The sequence below is a fragment of the Alternaria metachromatica genome, assembly GCF_023757995.1.
Source record: "Alternaria metachromatica strain BMP 0045 chromosome Unknown scaffold_19, whole genome shotgun sequence".
Lineage (NCBI taxonomy): Eukaryota > Fungi > Ascomycota > Dothideomycetes > Pleosporales > Pleosporaceae > Alternaria > Alternaria metachromatica.
The window spans coordinates 303,162-321,992 of record NW_026055510.1 but is presented as its reverse complement, the minus strand read 5'-3'; the positions used below and the strand labels follow the sequence as shown (position 1 = coordinate 321,992).

At 53.0% G+C, this 18,831-nt stretch overlaps 5 protein-coding genes across 5 annotated transcripts; 2 read left to right on the top strand and 3 right to left on the bottom strand.

Annotated features, from left to right (window-relative positions):
• Positions 1–1,834: 1,834 nt before the first annotated feature.
• J4E83_007602 (uncharacterized protein) lies at positions 1,835–4,368 on the bottom strand (the record flags this gene model as incomplete). Its single annotated transcript, XM_049334505.1, has 6 exons — positions 1,835–1,865; positions 2,841–2,905; positions 3,171–3,477; positions 3,573–3,666; positions 3,719–3,758; positions 3,808–4,368. 6 exons carry the CDS (start codon positions 4,366–4,368, stop codon positions 1,835–1,837), a joined length of 1,098 nt encoding a protein of 365 aa, XP_049186391.1.
• Positions 4,369–7,266: 2,898 nt separating this feature from the next.
• J4E83_007601 (uncharacterized protein) lies at positions 7,267–8,018 on the bottom strand (the record flags this gene model as incomplete). Its single annotated transcript, XM_049334504.1, has 2 exons — positions 7,267–7,807; positions 7,858–8,018. The coding sequence occupies 2 exons, from the start codon at positions 8,016–8,018 to the stop codon at positions 7,267–7,269; spliced, it is 702 nt and encodes a 233-aa protein (XP_049186390.1).
• A 2,164-nt stretch (positions 8,019–10,182) lies between these two features.
• J4E83_007600 (uncharacterized protein) lies at positions 10,183–10,898 on the bottom strand (the record flags this gene model as incomplete). Its single annotated transcript, XM_049334503.1, has 4 exons — positions 10,183–10,239; positions 10,297–10,512; positions 10,564–10,736; positions 10,787–10,898. The coding sequence occupies 4 exons, from the start codon at positions 10,896–10,898 to the stop codon at positions 10,183–10,185; spliced, it is 558 nt and encodes a 185-aa protein (XP_049186389.1).
• Positions 10,899–11,707: 809 nt separating this feature from the next.
• J4E83_007599 (uncharacterized protein) lies at positions 11,708–14,621 on the top strand (the record flags this gene model as incomplete). The annotated part of the gene is made up of 3 exons (XM_049334502.1): positions 11,708–11,828; positions 12,055–14,063; positions 14,115–14,621. The coding sequence occupies 3 exons, from the start codon at positions 11,708–11,710 to the stop codon at positions 14,619–14,621; spliced, it is 2,637 nt and encodes an 878-aa protein (XP_049186388.1).
• Positions 14,622–15,623: 1,002 nt separating this feature from the next.
• J4E83_007598 (uncharacterized protein) lies at positions 15,624–18,821 on the top strand (the record flags this gene model as incomplete). Its single annotated transcript, XM_049334501.1, has 6 exons — positions 15,624–15,828; positions 15,881–16,110; positions 16,168–16,476; positions 16,529–17,929; positions 17,982–18,539; positions 18,591–18,821. 6 exons carry the CDS (start codon positions 15,624–15,626, stop codon positions 18,819–18,821), a joined length of 2,934 nt encoding a protein of 977 aa, XP_049186387.1.
• Between the last annotated feature and the right edge of the window lie 10 nt (positions 18,822–18,831).

Below are 18,831 nucleotides of genomic sequence, written 5' to 3'. Positions count from 1 at the left end.
CTGTTGTCCGCGCATGTTTTGAGATACCAGCTTTTTCACGATTATTCCCTTGTCGCGTCACAGATGCGGCCGTTTCTGCGACCTTTGTCACAGGGCCTTGGTGGGCAGGGCTCGATTGGTTGGCATGGCACCACCGGGACAATGTCTTTGTACCTAAGTAGTCGCCCACTCTATTGGCGAGGAGAGAAGTGCGAACGAGTCAAGTAATGCTATCGGATGCCCTTCCATTCCAGCGCTTACATCGCTTCCTTGATTGTGCACCCGACTTCACCCACTGGCCTGTGAAACCCGTCTTCCTCGCCACTGACTGCCATGTTCGAGACTCTTGCATCTGACAACGCCAGCCCGCCCACTTGGTCGCAGTGAATCATTCATCCACTGCCAGTCCATGTCTCCACCGCTTCATGTGTGAATTACCCCTTCTCCACTTACGGCTTTTCCGTCGAGGACCCACGCGGTTGACCGTCCGTCGCGTGCCTCGCATCGCGCGAAGCGTCCATGAAAGGATCTCCCTTCCATAACAAACGGGAAAACGCGCCATCCGCGGGTTTTCTGACATGCTTCACAAGTCTACGCGCGGTGCATAATGCATGGCCTGAAGCACGTACCCTTTGACTGCACAGCCGTTCACCATGTCCAGTAATTCACTCTCTTTACTGTGGGTATGACGCTTCGCCAACGCAAGCCACCCAGCCGATTACCTTCCTTCACGCGGAACAGTAGCCCCAAAAAACTGCACATCCCCCACTCAGCTCACAAGGTGAGACCTGGAAAGTAACGTCTGTGGACTGCGGATTTACCACAGGGTCCAGCATATCATGCAATATGCAAGTTATCGGGCCCTCAGTGGGGCTGAGCCACCTTTTTTTCCCTCGTCCGATGGATGACGAATGTTGTCTTACGCCCCACCCTATGTTAAGTACCTTGATTGGTAACATGTCGAAAGGATCTGACTTGACTGTGCAGAAGCGTGCAGCTATGGTGAAACACGATGAATGGAGAGGCTAATGCAGCAGAGAATGGTATCATGGATGATGGATGATTCATATTCGGACCGCTTCTTACTGAGGGGATCAGATGGGTCGCGGGAAGCCTGAGATGCGTCGTGTGAGTGGCTGAGCAAAGAGGGTCAGTTTCCCTGCAGTAGTCAACACGATATACGATACATGGACACTTGGGGAGGACGATCTATCGAAAGAGGACATCAGAAGGGCAAGGCCAAAGACCGATGTCTTGACCGTCACACACGATCCGATGCGGGTAAACACACCATCGCCTAAAACGCAACATCCAGCAAGCTTCGTCTGACAAACTAACAAGAAACGGGCGGCTGTACTACGACATACGCCGTTGCTGTGCCACACCACATGCTCCCCACGTTCTGAAAGCGGAAACATAGCCTATCGCGTACCAGAGACATTGTCCGTGTACAGCCCTCCGGACCTTCGCTTCCCAGATCCAGATGACGGCCTTTCAGCAAGCCACTTACTCTACGTGCATCCTCAGCAAACGATAGCGTGTGAACTAAGCAACAGTCATGGGGGGTAAAGGAAAAATTCCAGATAGTACGGCGACGATGATAGGCCAGCAATAGTGTGAATTATTGGAAATAACGTTATGCAAGACATACGGTGTGAGTTTCCGAGCAAAGGAAAAGCAAAAACAATAGCTTGTTTTTCCCTTTCCCCGCGCGGGAAAGGGACCAGGCTTCTGTCACTGTCCTCACACGACCACTTCCGGGTGTGTGCCCTCATGACTTCCAGGATAAGGCTTGTTGAAGTAGAGTCGGACCGGGACGGAAGGACCTGTCCGTAAGCGGGTTGCGGATCGCGCCTTATTTGGGGTTGTATTTGTCCTTCCAGATCCTGTAGAGAGAGATAAGTCAGCACGTTGTTCATCCCACCAATCAGTGAAAACATCCTCGGTATCCAGTCGGTGCAGACCAAGAAGGCAACGGGATGCCGAGACTACTGCGGGCTAAAGACCCAGATCCAGATCGTGATGAAGTTGTTGATGGGTCGTTGGTCGTCGTCCCGAGGCTGCCGTCATTGTCGCGATAGCCGTCATACAATATTCCGCTTCTCTTTCAGCACCACCATTGTCGCGCCATCAATGCAACTCAATCTCCAGCTTTGCTCAGACCATCCGTACATGCACCATCTGACTGTGCTCCACACACACCACAACGTTCGTGGTTCCGTCATAATTGGCTAAACCTCCCCATCGTTCCGCTTACTCTTCCGCTTCGGAACCGAGGCCACCAGCGACGCGCCACGTGTATCCCCGTAGACAAGCTTGTGTGTACTATGCACCCAGCGCAACGGGTCTGGAGGCATGCCACTATCCATTATTGGAACGGGAGAGCGAGGCTTGTGCCAAACGGGACATGTGCTACTGGTCAAGTTTTTCTTTGCGAATGCCATCATGTGTGCGTAGCGGGGAACTGGCAGTAAGTGTGACAGGTCGTGCTGCGGGTGAGGGCGAGGGCCGTCCAGCGTCCGCATCGACTAAGCGAGCAGGACTGTTCAAAACCGTGCATCGAGGGCCAATCGATTATGCTTGGCAGATGCGCGTTGAAACCGGTCGGCCGATGCGGACAGTAGCGCTGTGCGTTGGATTGTTGGATCCTGTCTGGTTGCTATGGTGGCTTGGTGTTGAGGATTGATTGAGGATGCAACACCGGCTGGAACGGGATCGCGCGGATGAAGGTCGTGATGGCTGCTCGTGGTGACCACCATGTGCTCCATCCACACGGCGTCAAGGTGGTCCTCGGTCCGGCATATTCTCGCTCTTCGTGCTCGATACAGAAAGGGATGAAGGAAAGAATCTATGGGGCTTACCATGTGTTGCCTAACGTCTTGTTCCCTTTGGATTCCGCGAGGCGCAGAAACTGAGCCGCTTTGAACTGGCGAGGCGCAGTTAGCATACCTGCCGCTTAATCCGAATACAATCAATGCTGCCCAAACAATGAGGCGGGATAACGAGGGGAAGTCGTGTCTCAGTGCATATTGCGCGTGATGGCTGAGGTCGAGGCTGTACAAGACCTCCGGGCTGACCGTTCGCGTCGCTATCGCATGAACCTCTAAACGAGTCGACATTGACCGGTGACGCAGGCGTGCACTGCAGGACGGCCAAAGTTGGGCTGATGAGAGACGACACGGCTTGCTTACCTTATCCTTCTTCGTTCCAAACCCCTCGGTATAGCACCAGGCTACCTCGTTCATCGCATCTGTGTCACCTAGATTCGCGGCGGTCTCGTAGTATTGCTTTGCGGCTGCGGGATCTTTCTTGATACCCCAGCCATTGCGGAAGCAGTTGGCGAGTTCGTACATGGCCAGCACGAGCTCCCCTTTGGCTGCACCGCCTTTCTTCATGCCGGCTCCGAGGGCGAGTTTCTCGACCTCAGCGCTGTTCGCCGCTGCCATGGACAGGTATTGGACAGCTTGTTCCTGGTCAGGCTCACAACCCCAGCCATGGCTATGTTCTAGTCAGTACTGCCTTGGGCAACATCCAGGGCAACATTCGGGTATGCTCTGGAGATATCAGGCTGCGATCAGTGAGGCTGGACCTACCGTAATGCGAGACCGTAGAGAACCTGCGCTAGAGCATTGTTCGCACCCGTTGGTTCTGCAAGTCTGCCAAAGAGCGCTGTTGAGGCCTCAAGATCTGGTCATCCTGTCAGCTTCATAATGAGAACCCACCTCGTGTGACTACTCACTACTACTCTCATGCAGACGGATGGCCTCTTGGATCGTCTCCTATGCAAAGCTTAGACCAATTCTTGCCCTTTCCCAGAGTTATGCATACCTCGTCCGCAGGCGCACCGACAGTCCCACTACGACTCCTTGCGCTCGTCGGTCGTCCATGTGACATTGGGTTTACAGACTCGTGGCTTGGTGTATTGGGCTGACTAGATCCGTATTGCGAATGTGTGACCAGCACCGTAGCCCTCGTCTCCCACCTGGCCTCTTCCTCCTCTGTTCGTGCGACGCCGTCTCCTCCGACTTCTGGCAGATTGTCCGGCACGTTTATTGAGCTGCTCGACCTGCTACGTCCAAAGTGCAACCGCTCCCCCAATTTGTCATGCTTCTGCTCCCCACCAGCTGCTTGCGATCCCTGAGAGGAAGCGCTACTGCGACTTCTGAATCGGCCAAACTTGCCGCGCGATGTCGGCGATAGTAGAGGAGACTCGCGCGTGGGATCGCCGGGGAAGCTGGGCGGCTCGATGGTCTCTTGCGTCGAGGTCGTGGTGCGGAAGAACTGGAACTCTGGGACGTCGGGAGACAGCGTAGGGCCCGTGGGTGACGTGGGAGTCGCGCCCTCATCCCTGATCTTGTCCTTCTTCTTCAGCAAATCTTTGAGCGCCATGGTGGTGCGCAAAGGAGCTGTCGCGTCGAGTTTCGCGTTGCCAGCGTAGGCAAGGGGTACGCGGCTCGAGACCTAACAATATCCAAGGGTAACTTCACGCAACGGAAAGCGAGCGTCGTGCGGTGGGTATTATTCAATTCTGAGGGTGGTCCTATATCTCCGTAGATTCATCGCAAAGGTGAAAGCGCTCATGGTCCTGCCGGCGCGGGCTGTCGAATTGTAAGGCACGATTGACTGTAGGACGAGGGCCAAGCAGTAGCCGCAGCCCGTCTCAGCCTCCACTGCGCGCCTCATATGTCAGACGCAGCGCCACGAACCGCAGCAATCACAATTTGGTAGCTATACTGCGGTACCAGACATACGTATGTGGTGAGACCATTATCACGAACACATATAAGACATTCAAATGAAGAGGGAACATTTTTTATGAGGGTGTCAAGCCTAATAGCCCGTCTCACACTAGGAATCATGGTACCTGACGCTACTGATGCCCGCGTCGAAGCAATAATTAGTGCCTGTTGAAGATGGCGACTGACTACGTGTAGCAGTCTATGGCATCACACAGCAGACGGAAGAGGTTTATCTCAAGTTCTTGATTTTTTTACATGTTTTTTCTTCTGTTCTCTTTCACGTACATGTCCTTCATAGGACGACTGTATCCATCAGCAAGCCAGCAGCGACTTCGTGAGCCTCTGTGCAAAATCCGCCAAGCGTACAACGTCGCATCGGGTCATATGATACGCTTGCAGCAGGAGCGAGAGATTTCGCTCGATTAGAAACAAGGAAAAGACAAGAGAGGTAGGAAATCGTAAGAGGGGGTATCATCGAAAGAACCCTGAACGCCATGAATAGCTCTGGACCTTCAAAAGTCAAGACAAGCTGAATGCGTTCCAGAGATTACCTACCAGGTCGGAAAACCACAGGCTGGAAACTTTGGAAACCTCAAATTAGGAAGGACTGTAATGGAAGCTGAGCAGAGGGGCACATACTATGTCCGGATATCACGGATCCAGTGAGTGGGCAATGCTACTCGTCGTCGTTCTCAAAGGCAACGAAGTCCGCCTGCTGTGTGAACTGCTGTGGCTTCGGAGAAGTTCCAGTCTTCGGAATCATCCACTCATGAGCATCCTCGGCAGTATCCATATCATCCTCTGGGGCGTCCGAAGTAGCAGGGGTGTGTGATGAAGGAGAACGAACCGGGGAATTAGGCGGGGACTGGGCTGGAGAAGACAGACGAGTGGTCTTCCTCATGCGAGAGGCAAGACGAACATGTGGATAGTGGTGCCTACCAGTGTAGGAACACTCTCCCGTATTGGCGAAAGTGGGACACTCATATGCATGCAACTCGGCACAGGTGTCTCCTTTCTGGCAGTAGCCCAAGCGTCCAAAAGCTTCGCAGTTCGGTGCGGATGGATTGACATGAACATGAGCAAAGCGGCAGTCTTCTTTGGTGCATCGGCCTGCTTGGAAATGCTGGCACGTAGGCGTGTTGTGCGACGATGCAGTATGAGACAGTTGGCAGGTGCTGTCGGAGCAAACACCCTTGAAGAGGACAGACTTGCATACAGTTTGTGTATCCGGATCATGACGAAAAGGACAACCCGGGATGGAACACCGACCTAGACAAAGGTTAGAGGCGAACAATGGGTGAGGAAAGGACCCGAAATGTCGTTTCGTCGAAATACCTGTGTGTGTAAAGTTGGCACAAAGTCTTGATGGTTCAGTCGGCTGGTGATCTCTGGATGAGGACCTGGTGCTGTCCGCCGGTACCTGCGCTGGATCCTCGTTCTCTTTGGCCTCGCGTGACTCGGGGACAACATGTGTGCCATCGGAATCAACAGTGTAGCGAGTATACACAGGTGCATTGAGAGGACGCGCGTAGGGGTGGTAGGGTGTGTAGCCTCTGCCTCTGCCTACGGCACCTCGGCCTCTACCTGTACCATAGCCGCCGCGCTGGTTGTACTTGTTGTACGGAGGGTTGTAGGAAGGATTAGCGACCGGAGTGTAGACGGGATTGAAGACGGGGTTGTGGACGGGTCTGTAGGAAGGAATGGAGGGAGAAGTATAGTTGTGAAAGCCGTGGGAGGTGGTGCGGTAACCAGAGCCAGTATAAGCGTTCGACTGAAGCCTCTCGCGCTCTTCCCTCTCTTGTTTCTCTCTTCTGGCGCGCGTAATGTAGCCTAGAAGTAGATCGTAAGTATGTTTCTGACCCTGCGACTCGCATTTCACGTACTGGTGAGCTCTGCCTGGGCGCGAATACGTTCCTCCTGTGAGGTTATCGCTTGGAGCTGTTCGGCCGTGTACGGAGGCGGACCGAGCGGCGCCATGTTAGCACTGGCGGGTCAGGAAATCTGTCACTTTCACTTGTTAGTAATGCGCACCCCTTCCACTGCAGCGACACTTGAGGTTCCGGCGTTCGGCGGGCGGTTGTTGGTGAGGTTTTGCCAAAGCAGAGCGTGGGGCAACAAAGAATAATACAAGCGGTTAGGCTGCGGCTGCTCTTGGCAGGGTCCACGTCACGTGCTCCCTGTTTGCGCCCGCACGAGCCAGCCCTGGAGGGAACTGACGCCACAGTCTCTCGGTGTTCGTACGCTTAGTTTCAGTTAAACATCTTCTCCTTACACCTAAAGGAGAAGTCCTTTGAAGTAATGCAGTCACAGCGGAATGTTCAACGATCATATTCTTCACAGTAGACCACACCCAGAAGGCATACGACCCAATCGCTCTACGATAGTGTCAAGCATTGCGCACACCTTAAGAGGGCGATCTCGCTGGTACAATCTAGGGTAAATCACCTCCTTCGTGGGGCTGATCAAGATTAATGGATGACATGAGTCTCATTTCCGAGAAGTAATACAGTAGAAGCTAAATGTAACATGCATTCAGACACGCGACACCTCAATCGAAGTAGTGGACCGCGACCTTGATATCTCCTCGACCCGCCTCCTTGAAGACGTCCAGCACTGTCGCATTCAAGTGCTCCTTGACAACCTCAATGTCACTACCAAACCAGATCAGTGTTACGTCTTTCAGACTGACAAGCTGACACAGGTCCCCCAGTTCCTCAATGAACCATGCCTTGAGTCCGGCCTCTGGAATCTTGCCATCCCTGTACACTCCGAAGGCGTCAACATATAGCCGTACATCGGATATGATGTCGGTTTGAGAAGGAGTGAAAGTCGTCAACAACAACTCGATGACATGCTCTGCGTAGCCGACGAAAACGTTGAGGGCGAACGGGAAGAGGTTGGCTTCGAAGTAAATCTGGCGGCAGGTCTCCAGTAGGTTCAATTGTGATCTTGGATATGCCCAGTGTGGCCACTCTCTGTGCTCACGGGTTGGGCGGACTGGATGGGAGAGGAAAGCGTATTTGTAGATTTTGTTGCGGAGTTCTGCCGGAAGACGAAGGAGGGGTGACTTTCGGTGATTGCGCTGTGAGCTGTGTCTTCGTTAGCTAGCAGTCCAACAAATGCAAGATCCAGTACTCACATTGCTGCGAGGCGATCCATGAGCACAACACTGCGATCGTAGTAGCGTACACGTTCGGGAACAGACATAGCCTCGGCGGGCGAGTACATGGCGAATACAGAGCCCTGGGAGTTGAGTACTGATAGTAAGATCAAGAAGGCTGCGTAATCACTTTTGAGCATGTGCGAGGAAAGTGGGGCGGTAAACAAGGAGCACGGTGTGGAGGGAAGGCGCGAGCCATTGCAAAAAAGTGAGAGTTAGATGACGTGCTCGCGGAACGAGCATGCGTGACGAAACGTGTCGGTGACTATGCGTGAGTTATTCAGATGTGTCGATGCTAATGGAGATGTATTTGGTTGCTGCCACGCTCGCGGTCTGGAAGGTTCAATTCACTCCCAACAGCGTCACTACAAGAGATCACGAATGGAAAGCCCTTCTAGTGGTCTGTGAAAGCTTGCATCGAGTTCTACCATGATTGCCCACATTATTCGTGTACTGCAGTCGAGTACATGGACTCCACATGGTCGGAGAAAGACACCGGAAGCGACTCCTCACTGGCTGTAACACAGCTCTCCAGAGACCTTGCATGTGGGCGCTTAGTAACACGTACCCATCTCGAATTCACACATAGCATCTCATTTAAGGATGAGGTTGATACGACCTCATTCAGATGTCATCGGCATCCATAGCTGCGGTCACTCAGTTGCTGCATCGTCACATCTCATCCTCACACAATGGAAGCTCTAGAACAATTAAGGTAGGATTGAACAAGTTTGAAAGTCCATCGAATTTACACATGACCAGAGTGTGAGTCCGAAACTACCGGTAGGGGCGGTGAGGTGACACGCAATCACAGTACAAACGGCCCAGTCCCTTATTTCGGCCTATCAGCTGTGTCGATGCCACAACATCGATACCCAAACCCAATATTGTTACTGTTCAACCAGCGAACGAGTTTTTATCTCTTTGTGGCGAGTTCTCTGCTGTCGCAATGCGTCTACTACCAACAGTCTGCAATCCTCCGCCCAACCGAATTTCCAGATCTGATTCCAGGGGTTGTCCTCGTATTGCGAGGGAGAGAGAAGAATCTGTTTCAGCTCCGATAGCCTTGCAAGCCTCTCTAACGTCGATAACAAAGTATCATGTAAAACCAAACGGACGGGCGCGTATAAATTCTCGAATGAGTGTCCCGGTTCCGATACATCTGTGGTGTAACTGAAGTGATAGTCATCGACCACAATATCTATAGTTGATATGGCATCGGCTTGATCCCAACTGAGAAGCCTTGTAATGCTTCGCAGTGCCCAATGACCACCCTTGAATGTATTCGAGGCGAAAGGAAGTAGCCTGGCCTCGGTATAGATTTGACGGCAAGTCCCAAGTAGCTGTAGGTTCTGTCTAGGATAATGTGTGTGACCATCATTGCTGGTATTCTCGCCAATTGGGGCGCAAATCTCTATATCGTCTTCTTGAAAGACGTACCGATAGACTGCGTTTCGAAGCTCTGGGGGAAGGCGGAGAAGGACGCATTGCTCTTGATTCTGAAGAGTGCTGTTAGAAGCTGTTAGCTGAAGTCCATACTAGAGGTGATATGACCTACAGGGCAGCGAGTGCAGCTGTAGCTTCTGGGCCATCGTTTTCCTGCTCCATTCGTTCGAGTGGTTGTTGTGTCGACTGGATCTGTAACATAGTATTACAATATTAAAGTTGAGTAGTCGAGACCGTCGAAGGGCTCTGGAATGAGCGAGATTGGAAATCTAAATGCCAGAACCAGGGGGTACGGATCAGGCAGTCGTAGAATGAGGCGATAATGAAGAATGAATCAGAAAAAGTGCACAGACCTATGGGCCTCCGCAACCCGGAACGTATGAGTAAAACGTCACGACTTGGTGTAGTGCTTAAATCCTGTACAACGACTTTCCTGTCAGATGTCTGTTTCGCATGCTCAAGATCTTTCGCTCATATTTCCTGTGTCTCTTTCTCCGTTACAGACCAGTTCTGTGTGCTCCACCACTTCCACCGGCTCACTCTATAGCAAGCTTGCTAAGTCCGCGCAGACTTTGTATTACTTGCAAAGTAAATATGCAGTGGCTAAACCATGATAATGAAACCGAGAGGCCTCGGACTCGATGGAACGTCTTTGCCAAATATCATGACAATAGTTTGTTACGTTAGTGTCAAGGAGGGGGGAGGGCACCAGTATCTCCAGGAATTGTAATGTATATTTATTGGACAATATGATAGTACATGTGTATACTTAGCTCCCGTAAGAGGATCTATGTTACACTGTCAAGTGACATGGAGATATAACCTTTTCTGGAGACTTAGTCGATACCGACGAATATCTTAATCTTTCTTCGAGATGGCCCTGAAGTCCCAGTTGTTCAGGTAACCTGATCCAATCTGTTTGCAGCATCAGCCTTTGGCAATTCACGAACGTCGAATGGTGATGGTACTTACGCAGAGGTATGTTGCGAAGCTGACCCAACCTAGGTAGGGTGCGAGCAGCCATCCGCAAACTGGGTCCACTTGTCCCCAGACATTGATAAGGTAGGCAAGAGTTCCACCGAGAGCGAGAATGTCGACTGAAGCGGGAATGGGACGACCGAGACCAAAGTAGAGAGGAGTCCATATCAGGTTCAGGGCCAGCTGGATAGTGTAGAGAGTGGCTCCGTGCTGCACCGGGTTAGCTCGGATGATAGCAGATCGCGCATAGCATTCTCATACCTTCGCCAGAGCAACAGTATTAGGGTTAGCAGACGTCGCTCCATTAGTGTACGCGCGATAGGCTGTGTAGCCCATGGTGGCATAGAGTGCTGTCCAGACCGGTCCGAATACATAACCGGGAGGATGTAGTGGAGGTTGCTTCAGCGTTCGGTATGCTGTCTGAGATACACTTGCTGTTTTGGAATCAGAAAACCATTCCGGTGCGAACCTACCACTGACTTACGGCTGATGGCAAATCCTGTGGCCGTTCCACACAGAACAGGTAGCAGGATAGCCACTGCAGGGTTCTCGAAAGCGAAGCTGGGAAGCGTGAGGGAGGGGATGTAGCTCGTCATGATGGCGGTTAGTGTGATGAGGTTTGTGTGTAACCGTCGATCAATGTCACATACGCAACAGAAGACGTCGCTAGAAGAGGAAGCGTCCTGTACCTGCACTCCGCATCTCGTGATATTTTCGGAGCGCCAATCACAGCCTCGGCCAACGCGTGGAAGGCCGGGTCCACTTTCCGCGTGGAACGCTAGCCCCGTCTCAGCCGTCGTTCGGGTCTCTCCAGCCCTCCGCGACGTACCTCACCCTTCTCTCTGCCATCGCCCTCTCCACCGGCATCGTTCTGCCCGGGAGTCACTTTAGCACATCGTGAGTGCACCTTCTCGTCCTTCAGCTGTCCCATTGTTCGTACCCCTTCTTCCTCTTGTACAGCTGTCTCGATAGCTCGGACAGCTTCGTCCCCGTGGCCCTGCGCCCAGCCTCCCTCCAGCTGCCTCTCTGACCTCATCTTCCTGCGGCGCTGCCTGTGTGCTCTCAATCGCACCAGGCGTGTCGGCTTCTTGTCACTTCTTACCCGCCTCTTCTTCCTCGTTACTAATCGCATTCCTTCTCCGTCACCTTGTCCCTGACTTGTTCCTCTCTGACCGAGCCATCATGGCAAACAGCTACCCGCGCCGATTGCCTGTCGAGCATCCACTCCCACCCAGCGCATACTCCCGGCGAGATTGCGCGTCAAAGCAACCGAAGACTACGCGCGCTGCCCCCAGGCTCGCTGCACTACACTCACTCCGAGCCGCCTAAACACGACTGCCTGTCTCTGTTTCGCGCCACATATTCATAACTATTCACCATCTTATCACGCGTGCATACCGCAGCGATGGACTCCTACACGTATGTTGGTGCAGAAGACGGTGCGCAAAGTACGATGCTGACAGCTCGCAGTGCCACGCGTGAGGACTCCAGGCCACCCGCGGATTCGTACAGACGCCGTTCACCAGGTAAGCCATATACCCTTTTTGAGACGTGACGGACTTTCATTTTCACCGTCACGCGAAACTATGCCGCGTGTTTGCTCCGGGCCTCTCTCGCCAAGCGCTGTTAGCACAGACCGATTGCGCGTACTTGGGCGTTGTTGTATGACTCCTGGACATGACCGGCATCATTTCCAAACCTCATCTTGAATCGCTTCTGAAACATCAGACTGAGCTAACATGCGTCACACAGGCTCCGGAGACCGTAGGGCAGGCAGGCGCCGATCGCGCTCGCCCCAGAACATCGACCGATACCAGCCTGATCGCGCGCGCGACTACGACGGCCCCCGCCGAGATGGCAACCGACGACGCTCCTCGCCTCCGCCCGTGCAGGCAGGCATCGATCGGTACGTGCCTGGTCAGGACAACTTCGCGCCGACCTTCACCACAAACCCGGTCCCGAACCCTATGCACCTCGAATACCAGGTCGGGTTCAACTACTTCGCAGAGTGGTGGCGTGTGGAGCAGCTCATGAAGGAGGAGAAGGAGCGCGCAAAGAATGGCGGACGCAAACCAGGTCTCAAAGGCGAGCGCGAAGCTCGAGAGGAACGGGGCAAGGAGCGCGAACAGATCCAGGCCGCGTATGACGAGTACAAGGAGAAGCTACAAGTCCAGATGGCGAAGACGTTTGTAGACAAGCATAAGAACGAAGAGTGGTTCAAGGAGCGCTACGACCCAGACTATGACTTGGCCTTCAAGGAGAAGCTCCGTCAATATCGCCACGGCATCTACGAGGAGTGGGAGAGACAAATAGATGAGGGTTACTTCGACGAGTTCACGCTGGAAGGTATCTACAAAAACGATTCGAACGGTGCTGGAGGGATCGTGGAAAAGGAAGAGGGCGAGACAACGGCTGCCAACGAGGTGCTGGGCGTGGGCGATTTGTTGCCCTGCAAAGGCGGCGAGATCCGCGATGAGACCGCATTCCAGCCTACGCTACTCATCAAGACCATTGCGCCCACGGTCAACCGCGAAAAGGTCGAGGAGTTCTGCAAGGAGCACTTGGGAGAAGGCCCTGGCGGCTTCAAGTGGCTCAGCATGAGCGACCCTAACCCACTTAAGAAGTGCCACCGCATCGGTTGGGTCATTCTCAATCCAAGCGATGAGCAGCCAATGGTCATCGACGACCGTGGTGATGGACGCGATGACGATGCCGAAGAAGGGGCTGTTGAGGATAAGCCTGAAGCTGCCCAGGGCCCACAGTCTACCGCTCACAAGGCTCTTGAAGCTCTCAACGGCAAGACCGTCATCGATGAAGAGCGTGGCAATTTCACGTGCCACGTTGGCATTCATGAACCTCCTGCCGCTCCTCGCAAGAAGGCACTTTGGGACCTCTTCTCTGCGCCTGAGAGAATCGAACGTGATCTAGAGCTTGCTGAACGACTCGTGAGGAAGCTCGACTCCGACCTCAAGGCGCAACACGAAGAAGAGTTTTCAAACGTCGACGGTGTCAGTAAGATCGAAGAACGTGTCGAGGCTCTGCGCTCGAAAGGCTGGCTTCAGCCCCCAGCCAATGCCCCGGTGCCGACCAAGAAAGCGCGGGATCCAGAAGACCTGGAGGAGGGTGAAGATGAAACCATGGAAGACGACGAGGGTGCTTTCGATGATGAGGTGGATGATGAAGAGCTGCTGGCCAAGAAGAAGAAGCTTGATCTCCTCATCGAGTATCTCCGACGTGTCTACAACTTCTGCTTCTTCTGCGTCTTTGAGAGCGACTCGGTCCACGAGTTGATTCGCAAGTGCGCAGGAGGACATCTTCGCCGACCGCGCGCTAGTCTCACAACTGCGGCCAAGGCTACCGCGAGAGCTACGGCTACTGGAGACCTCTTTCCTTACAGGAAGCAAGAGTCTTCAGGTGACGCAGAGAATGGCGAGGGCGGTAGTCCTGTGCAAGAGAAGAAGCCGATGCGGTTGAGTACCAAGAACCAACAACAACTTCAACGAGCATTCAACTGGGTGAAGACGTATGAGGAAAAACTGCTACAGCTACTTGAGCCGGAGAATGTTGATATCCGCAAGCTCGGCGGCAAGCCTCTAGATGAAGCTATCGAGGATGAACTCTCACGTTATGTCAAACAGGAGGATGAATCCAAGTGGCGTTGCAAGGTTCCGGAATGCACAAAGTTGTTCAAAGGCCAGCACTTCTGGCGAAAGCACACTGAAAAGCGTCATCCTGAATGGCTTGAGAAACTACACAAGGACGTAAGTGTTTACAGGAATGTTTGTAAGGATACATTTGCTAATGCGAAACAGCTGCGACTGGTCAACAGCTATGTTGTCGACCCTGCGCATATTGCTCCATCCCGTAGTGATGCCAACAGTAATGGCCACTTCCCGATGGGCAATCATGTCCAGGCCACTGGAACGCCGCGGGGATTCAACTTGGCCAATATGAACATGGCAATGGCGAACAACGGTATGCAGAACGGCGTGCATTTGGGCGCTTTGTTCAATCCTGCTATGGGCGGTAACTGGGACCCCAATGCTGCCCACGATGACCGTGCCGGACCTATGCGACGAGGCGGCCATCGCTTCAACAACCGTACCGGACCCTACGATCGTCAACCTCGTGACGGCCGTGCTCGTCCCGCTGTTAACGGCGGCCGATTGACCCCTCCACCTCGTGGTAGCCGTCAAGGCCCTCAGCGATATGGTGAGGGTGGACCTGGACCTGTACAGTCTGTGCAAGGCCGATCAATCAAGAGCTACGAAGACTTGGATGCAGTTGGTGGTGGTGGCAGTGGTGAGCTCAACTACTGAGCCTCGGACCTACGAGTGCATTGGTGGTTATCATGTAAGATGTGAAGTGGGCTGGCGTTAGCGTGGGTAACTTGAATTCTTCTGCCGAAATGCCATGAAAGGTCTTGGCAGCAATTTGGGAACAGAACAGGCCGGCGTCCTGGGCTAATTATCGCCATAGACTGGCATCTTGATTTATTCACCCATCGGGCTTGTACGAGTACAATTGAGTAGATATCAACCTTAGTCAAATTGCAACTGAAAACCTTAATGTTCGCACACGATAGTACCCGGCGTGATGTTGTACTAGTTAGTCAATCAGATATCTTGGCCCGTGGCCAGAACGTGTTCGATGTCATATTTCCTTGCTAGATATGAGTGACAGGCTGCGCCAAGGGGAGCAAGTCAGCCATGCATGACCTTGCGATGTGCGAGTGCGGTCCTCGAGAGCAGAAGCGAGCCGAATGCGGTCCGATTTCAGGTACTTCCGAGTCTTAGGCACCGTTCCGAGGAGGGGTACTCTTGTCAGTTCAACCAGAACGCCTCGTATTCATTCCCAGGATACGCGACGCGTATTGTGCAGACGAGATGGGGAACAAAGGGCGAACACGGCCAAGACATAGGGTGCCGTTCTTTCCTTCGTTCGGCCTCGTGGGCCTCTGCGCTCCATACGTCAGATGAGCTAAGACATCGGGTTGCGTCACTCAGCCACAATCCTTTACGCGCCCGACTCAGCTTCAGTGCCGACAAGCATTGAATTGATCCACTTTGAGCAAGAACGGGCGGTGCAGACCCATCGTATCTCTTGTCCTTGGTGCCGTGCCCGCATCTCCGCAGTGCACCAGCCTCAGTTGCAGCCACAGGTACTCCGTGGTGCTAGTCAGGCGTCATACAACACGCGTCGACGGTCATCTGCAGGGACCCCAAAGTCTGCTTTTCGCTATTCCTTCTCCTACACCTTATCTTCCTTCTTTCGGATCGCGGCTCCCTAGCCCGCGCGTTAACGCTGCTATTAATCCAACTATGCCCGCCAACCTCGACACCCCGCCTGCCATCCAGCTCAACGGTGCCACAGAGCCCACCACGATGAATCCTCAGCCCTCAGTACAGAACTTTGGCGAGCCCGCGCGGCCGGCGGTGCCCCAGCGCAATGACACGTCCTACTCCAAGTTCTCCACCATGTCGGTGCCGCCAGAGGGCTCCATATTGACAGGCAAACAAGAGCACTGTAAGCCGTACAACATCATCCATAGCCCGTGGCGAAACTAACGATGGCGCAGACCTCAAGCGCGAACTCATCTCCCAGCAAACAAAGTACGAAATCGCCGAACTCTCCTCTCCTACAGCGCTGCGACGTTTTGGCGCACCCTTTCGCTCAGATGCCGGCGAAGTTGCGCCGGAAGACTCAGAGCTGCCCCTCCTCCGCTACATATTCGTCAATCATGTCCGGAACTTTCCCTTCTTGGACAAGGCCAAAGAGAAGGAGTTCTGGCAGGACAAGTTACAAGTTGTACGTTGTATGAGGTCATACTGTGTAGAGAAGGAACTGACAAAGGTGCCGTTCTAGTTCCTAGAGTCATTCGCGAGCAAGGACATCTCATCCTCAGAAGACCGGCTGGAGGAAACGAAGAGGAGAAAGCTAGCGCTCAAGGCCGAGAAGCTGGTCGAGCTGATGATGGTCTCTGGCATTCCCACCGCGTCGGGCTACGAAGAAAGAATACGCTTTGCCGAGATGGAGATCGTGGACCGACAGGCAGATGAAAAGGGTCTTACGATGAATGAGCCGAGCGGACACGCTATCAATGGTTGGGACGTCAATGTCGCAGGCGTCAGAACAACATCGGTGAAGAGACATCTCCGCTACCACACACATGCGGTAAGTAGATATACACGTTAGAAGAAGACAGAGCCTAATGATGCGTTTGCAGGAATACCTCATACGTGTAAAGCACGACGGAGACAAGGACTTCTACATTGGCCGCCGATACGCAGACTTCGTTCAATTGCACAAACGCATACGTCTCGAACTGCCCGGCAAAGTGCTCGCTCCATTACCTCGAAAGAATGCGAAAGATGGCCTCCTACAATCAAGTGCTGATGACGACGATATTAGCTCTATCTCGTCAGGATCTACGCAAGGACCTCCCCCTCCTGAACCTGTTGAGAGCAGTGGCGGTGGTTTGCGTAGCTATCTCTGGGGCGGACATAAGAAGAACGCCTCACAGACATCACTAGGAAGACGTTCGCCGAGAGCCTCAGCGGACTTTTCAGCGTACAAAGCTCCTCGTAAGCTGTACAGGGAAGAACAACGTGTTTCTCTTCGCGCATTCCTCCGATCATTCCTACACAACGAGCGAATCGCCCAGTCAAGTGCCATGGCTGAATTCCTGACACACGATCCCATTGAGGTCAATGAGGAAGAAATGGAAGACATCCAGAGGCGAGAAGAGATGGACAAGAAGCGCATCGAGGAACAAAAGCAGTTCTACGAAGTCGCGCGGAAGCGAGCAGCGGAGCTTGACATCCACATGGAGAAGTTCAGGAGAGAAATTGTAGAGAGCAATGGACTCTCACACCTGTTCCAAGAGGTCAGAGTCAAGAACACCATCCGAGACCTGAAGCCAGAGTACCAGAAGTTCGCAGAGTGGTTACGGATAGAAGTGGCTGCTACCATCTACCATTTGTTCCTAGCCGAGGACAATTCCCCCGAGCTGTTTGCACAGGCGAAACGCATACATTCTCTCGTTCCTTACGGTGTCCTCAAGAACGTCATTAGGATAGCCAACCCTGCAGCCGTCATGAGTGGGGTTCTGGATCTGTTCCTTGCACAGCCGTTCGGCGCTCGTTCATTACTTCAGCGTATATTTGGTATGGCTATCAACGACGGTGTCAACTCTGTACAGAAGACGATCGACACACTTGGTTCCACGAGGATCAAGGATGATGTTCTTTGCGACAAGATCAAAGCATACGTACAAGCGGATGAAGGTGTCAAGGAAGCGATTCGACAAGAAGCTGCGCGCGACAACGTCGATGTCGTCGTGACCATACTGCGCTCCGAGTTCTTCCAACCAGAATTGTCTTCGCAACAAGTGGAGAAGGTTTTCAATGCCTACGTTGCATGGAACAACGCGGTCGAAAATGTGAGATCGAGCCGCCTCAGCAGAAGAGCTAGCACCCGCAGCACCGTCAGCACAGCTACTAACGCGACCGGTCAGGTCGAGAAGGAGATGCGATCTGGCGCTGAGCTTTTCGCGCACCTCAAGCAATACTTGAAGCTGTGTCTCAGACAGAGGGATAAGCTTATGATGCTCCAAATCATCGAAGAAGTAAGTTTGACGGAAAGGCGATTTTAGAGATAAATGACTGACGTACTTCTAGCCGACCACGCTACAGCTCTTCCGGGATTTGTTCACCATCTTCTACGAACCTCTTGTCCGTGTATACAAATCCGCAAACGTTTACAACAGTATTACCGACTTCGCCATGTTCGCCGATGACACCATCAAAACCATCGAAGCTTGTCAACGGCAAGAAATTTCTGCAGACCCCAATCAAACCGTGCAGGCCTTCATAGATCTGTGCGCCCGCCACGAGGATAACTTCTACAAGTTCGTTCACGAGGTGCACAAGCATGACAACGGTCTCTTCGACCAGCTCATGGGATGGCTAGAGGGTATCTTGGACTTCCTGCGTCACGGCCCTGGAAGTGGCGGTAAGCTTGATATGAATGCGCTCTTCCAGGGTGGAATCGATTCAAATATGATCGACAAGAACAAGGCCATCCGTGAGATCAACAGTCTGATCAAGTGGCAAATGGCGAGGAAGAAGTGGCATTCGGACAAGACAAGGCAAAAGATGGCGAGCGGTGGTGATGACCCTGATCCGCTTATGGGTGGTATCGCCGGCTTCAAGTCGAGCGACTTTGGGCTGAACGCGGTTTGTTTTCCTCTCTGACAACATGTTGGGCCATACACTAATGAGATACAGATGGATCTCCAGGATCTTGAACTCGACGATGATGGTAGCGACTCCACCGACTCGGAAGACATGGACGATACAGATATCGCAGATCCAATTGAAGCTGAGCGCAAGAGCCGAGCGCGCGCTGCTGAGAAGCTTCGGAGAAAGGCAGGCGAACCGAAGAAGCCACCTATCGTGGAGCTATACAAGCTCAGTGATGGTTTCAACAGCATGCTCAGGAACGTTCTCGCTTCGTAGGCTATTTATA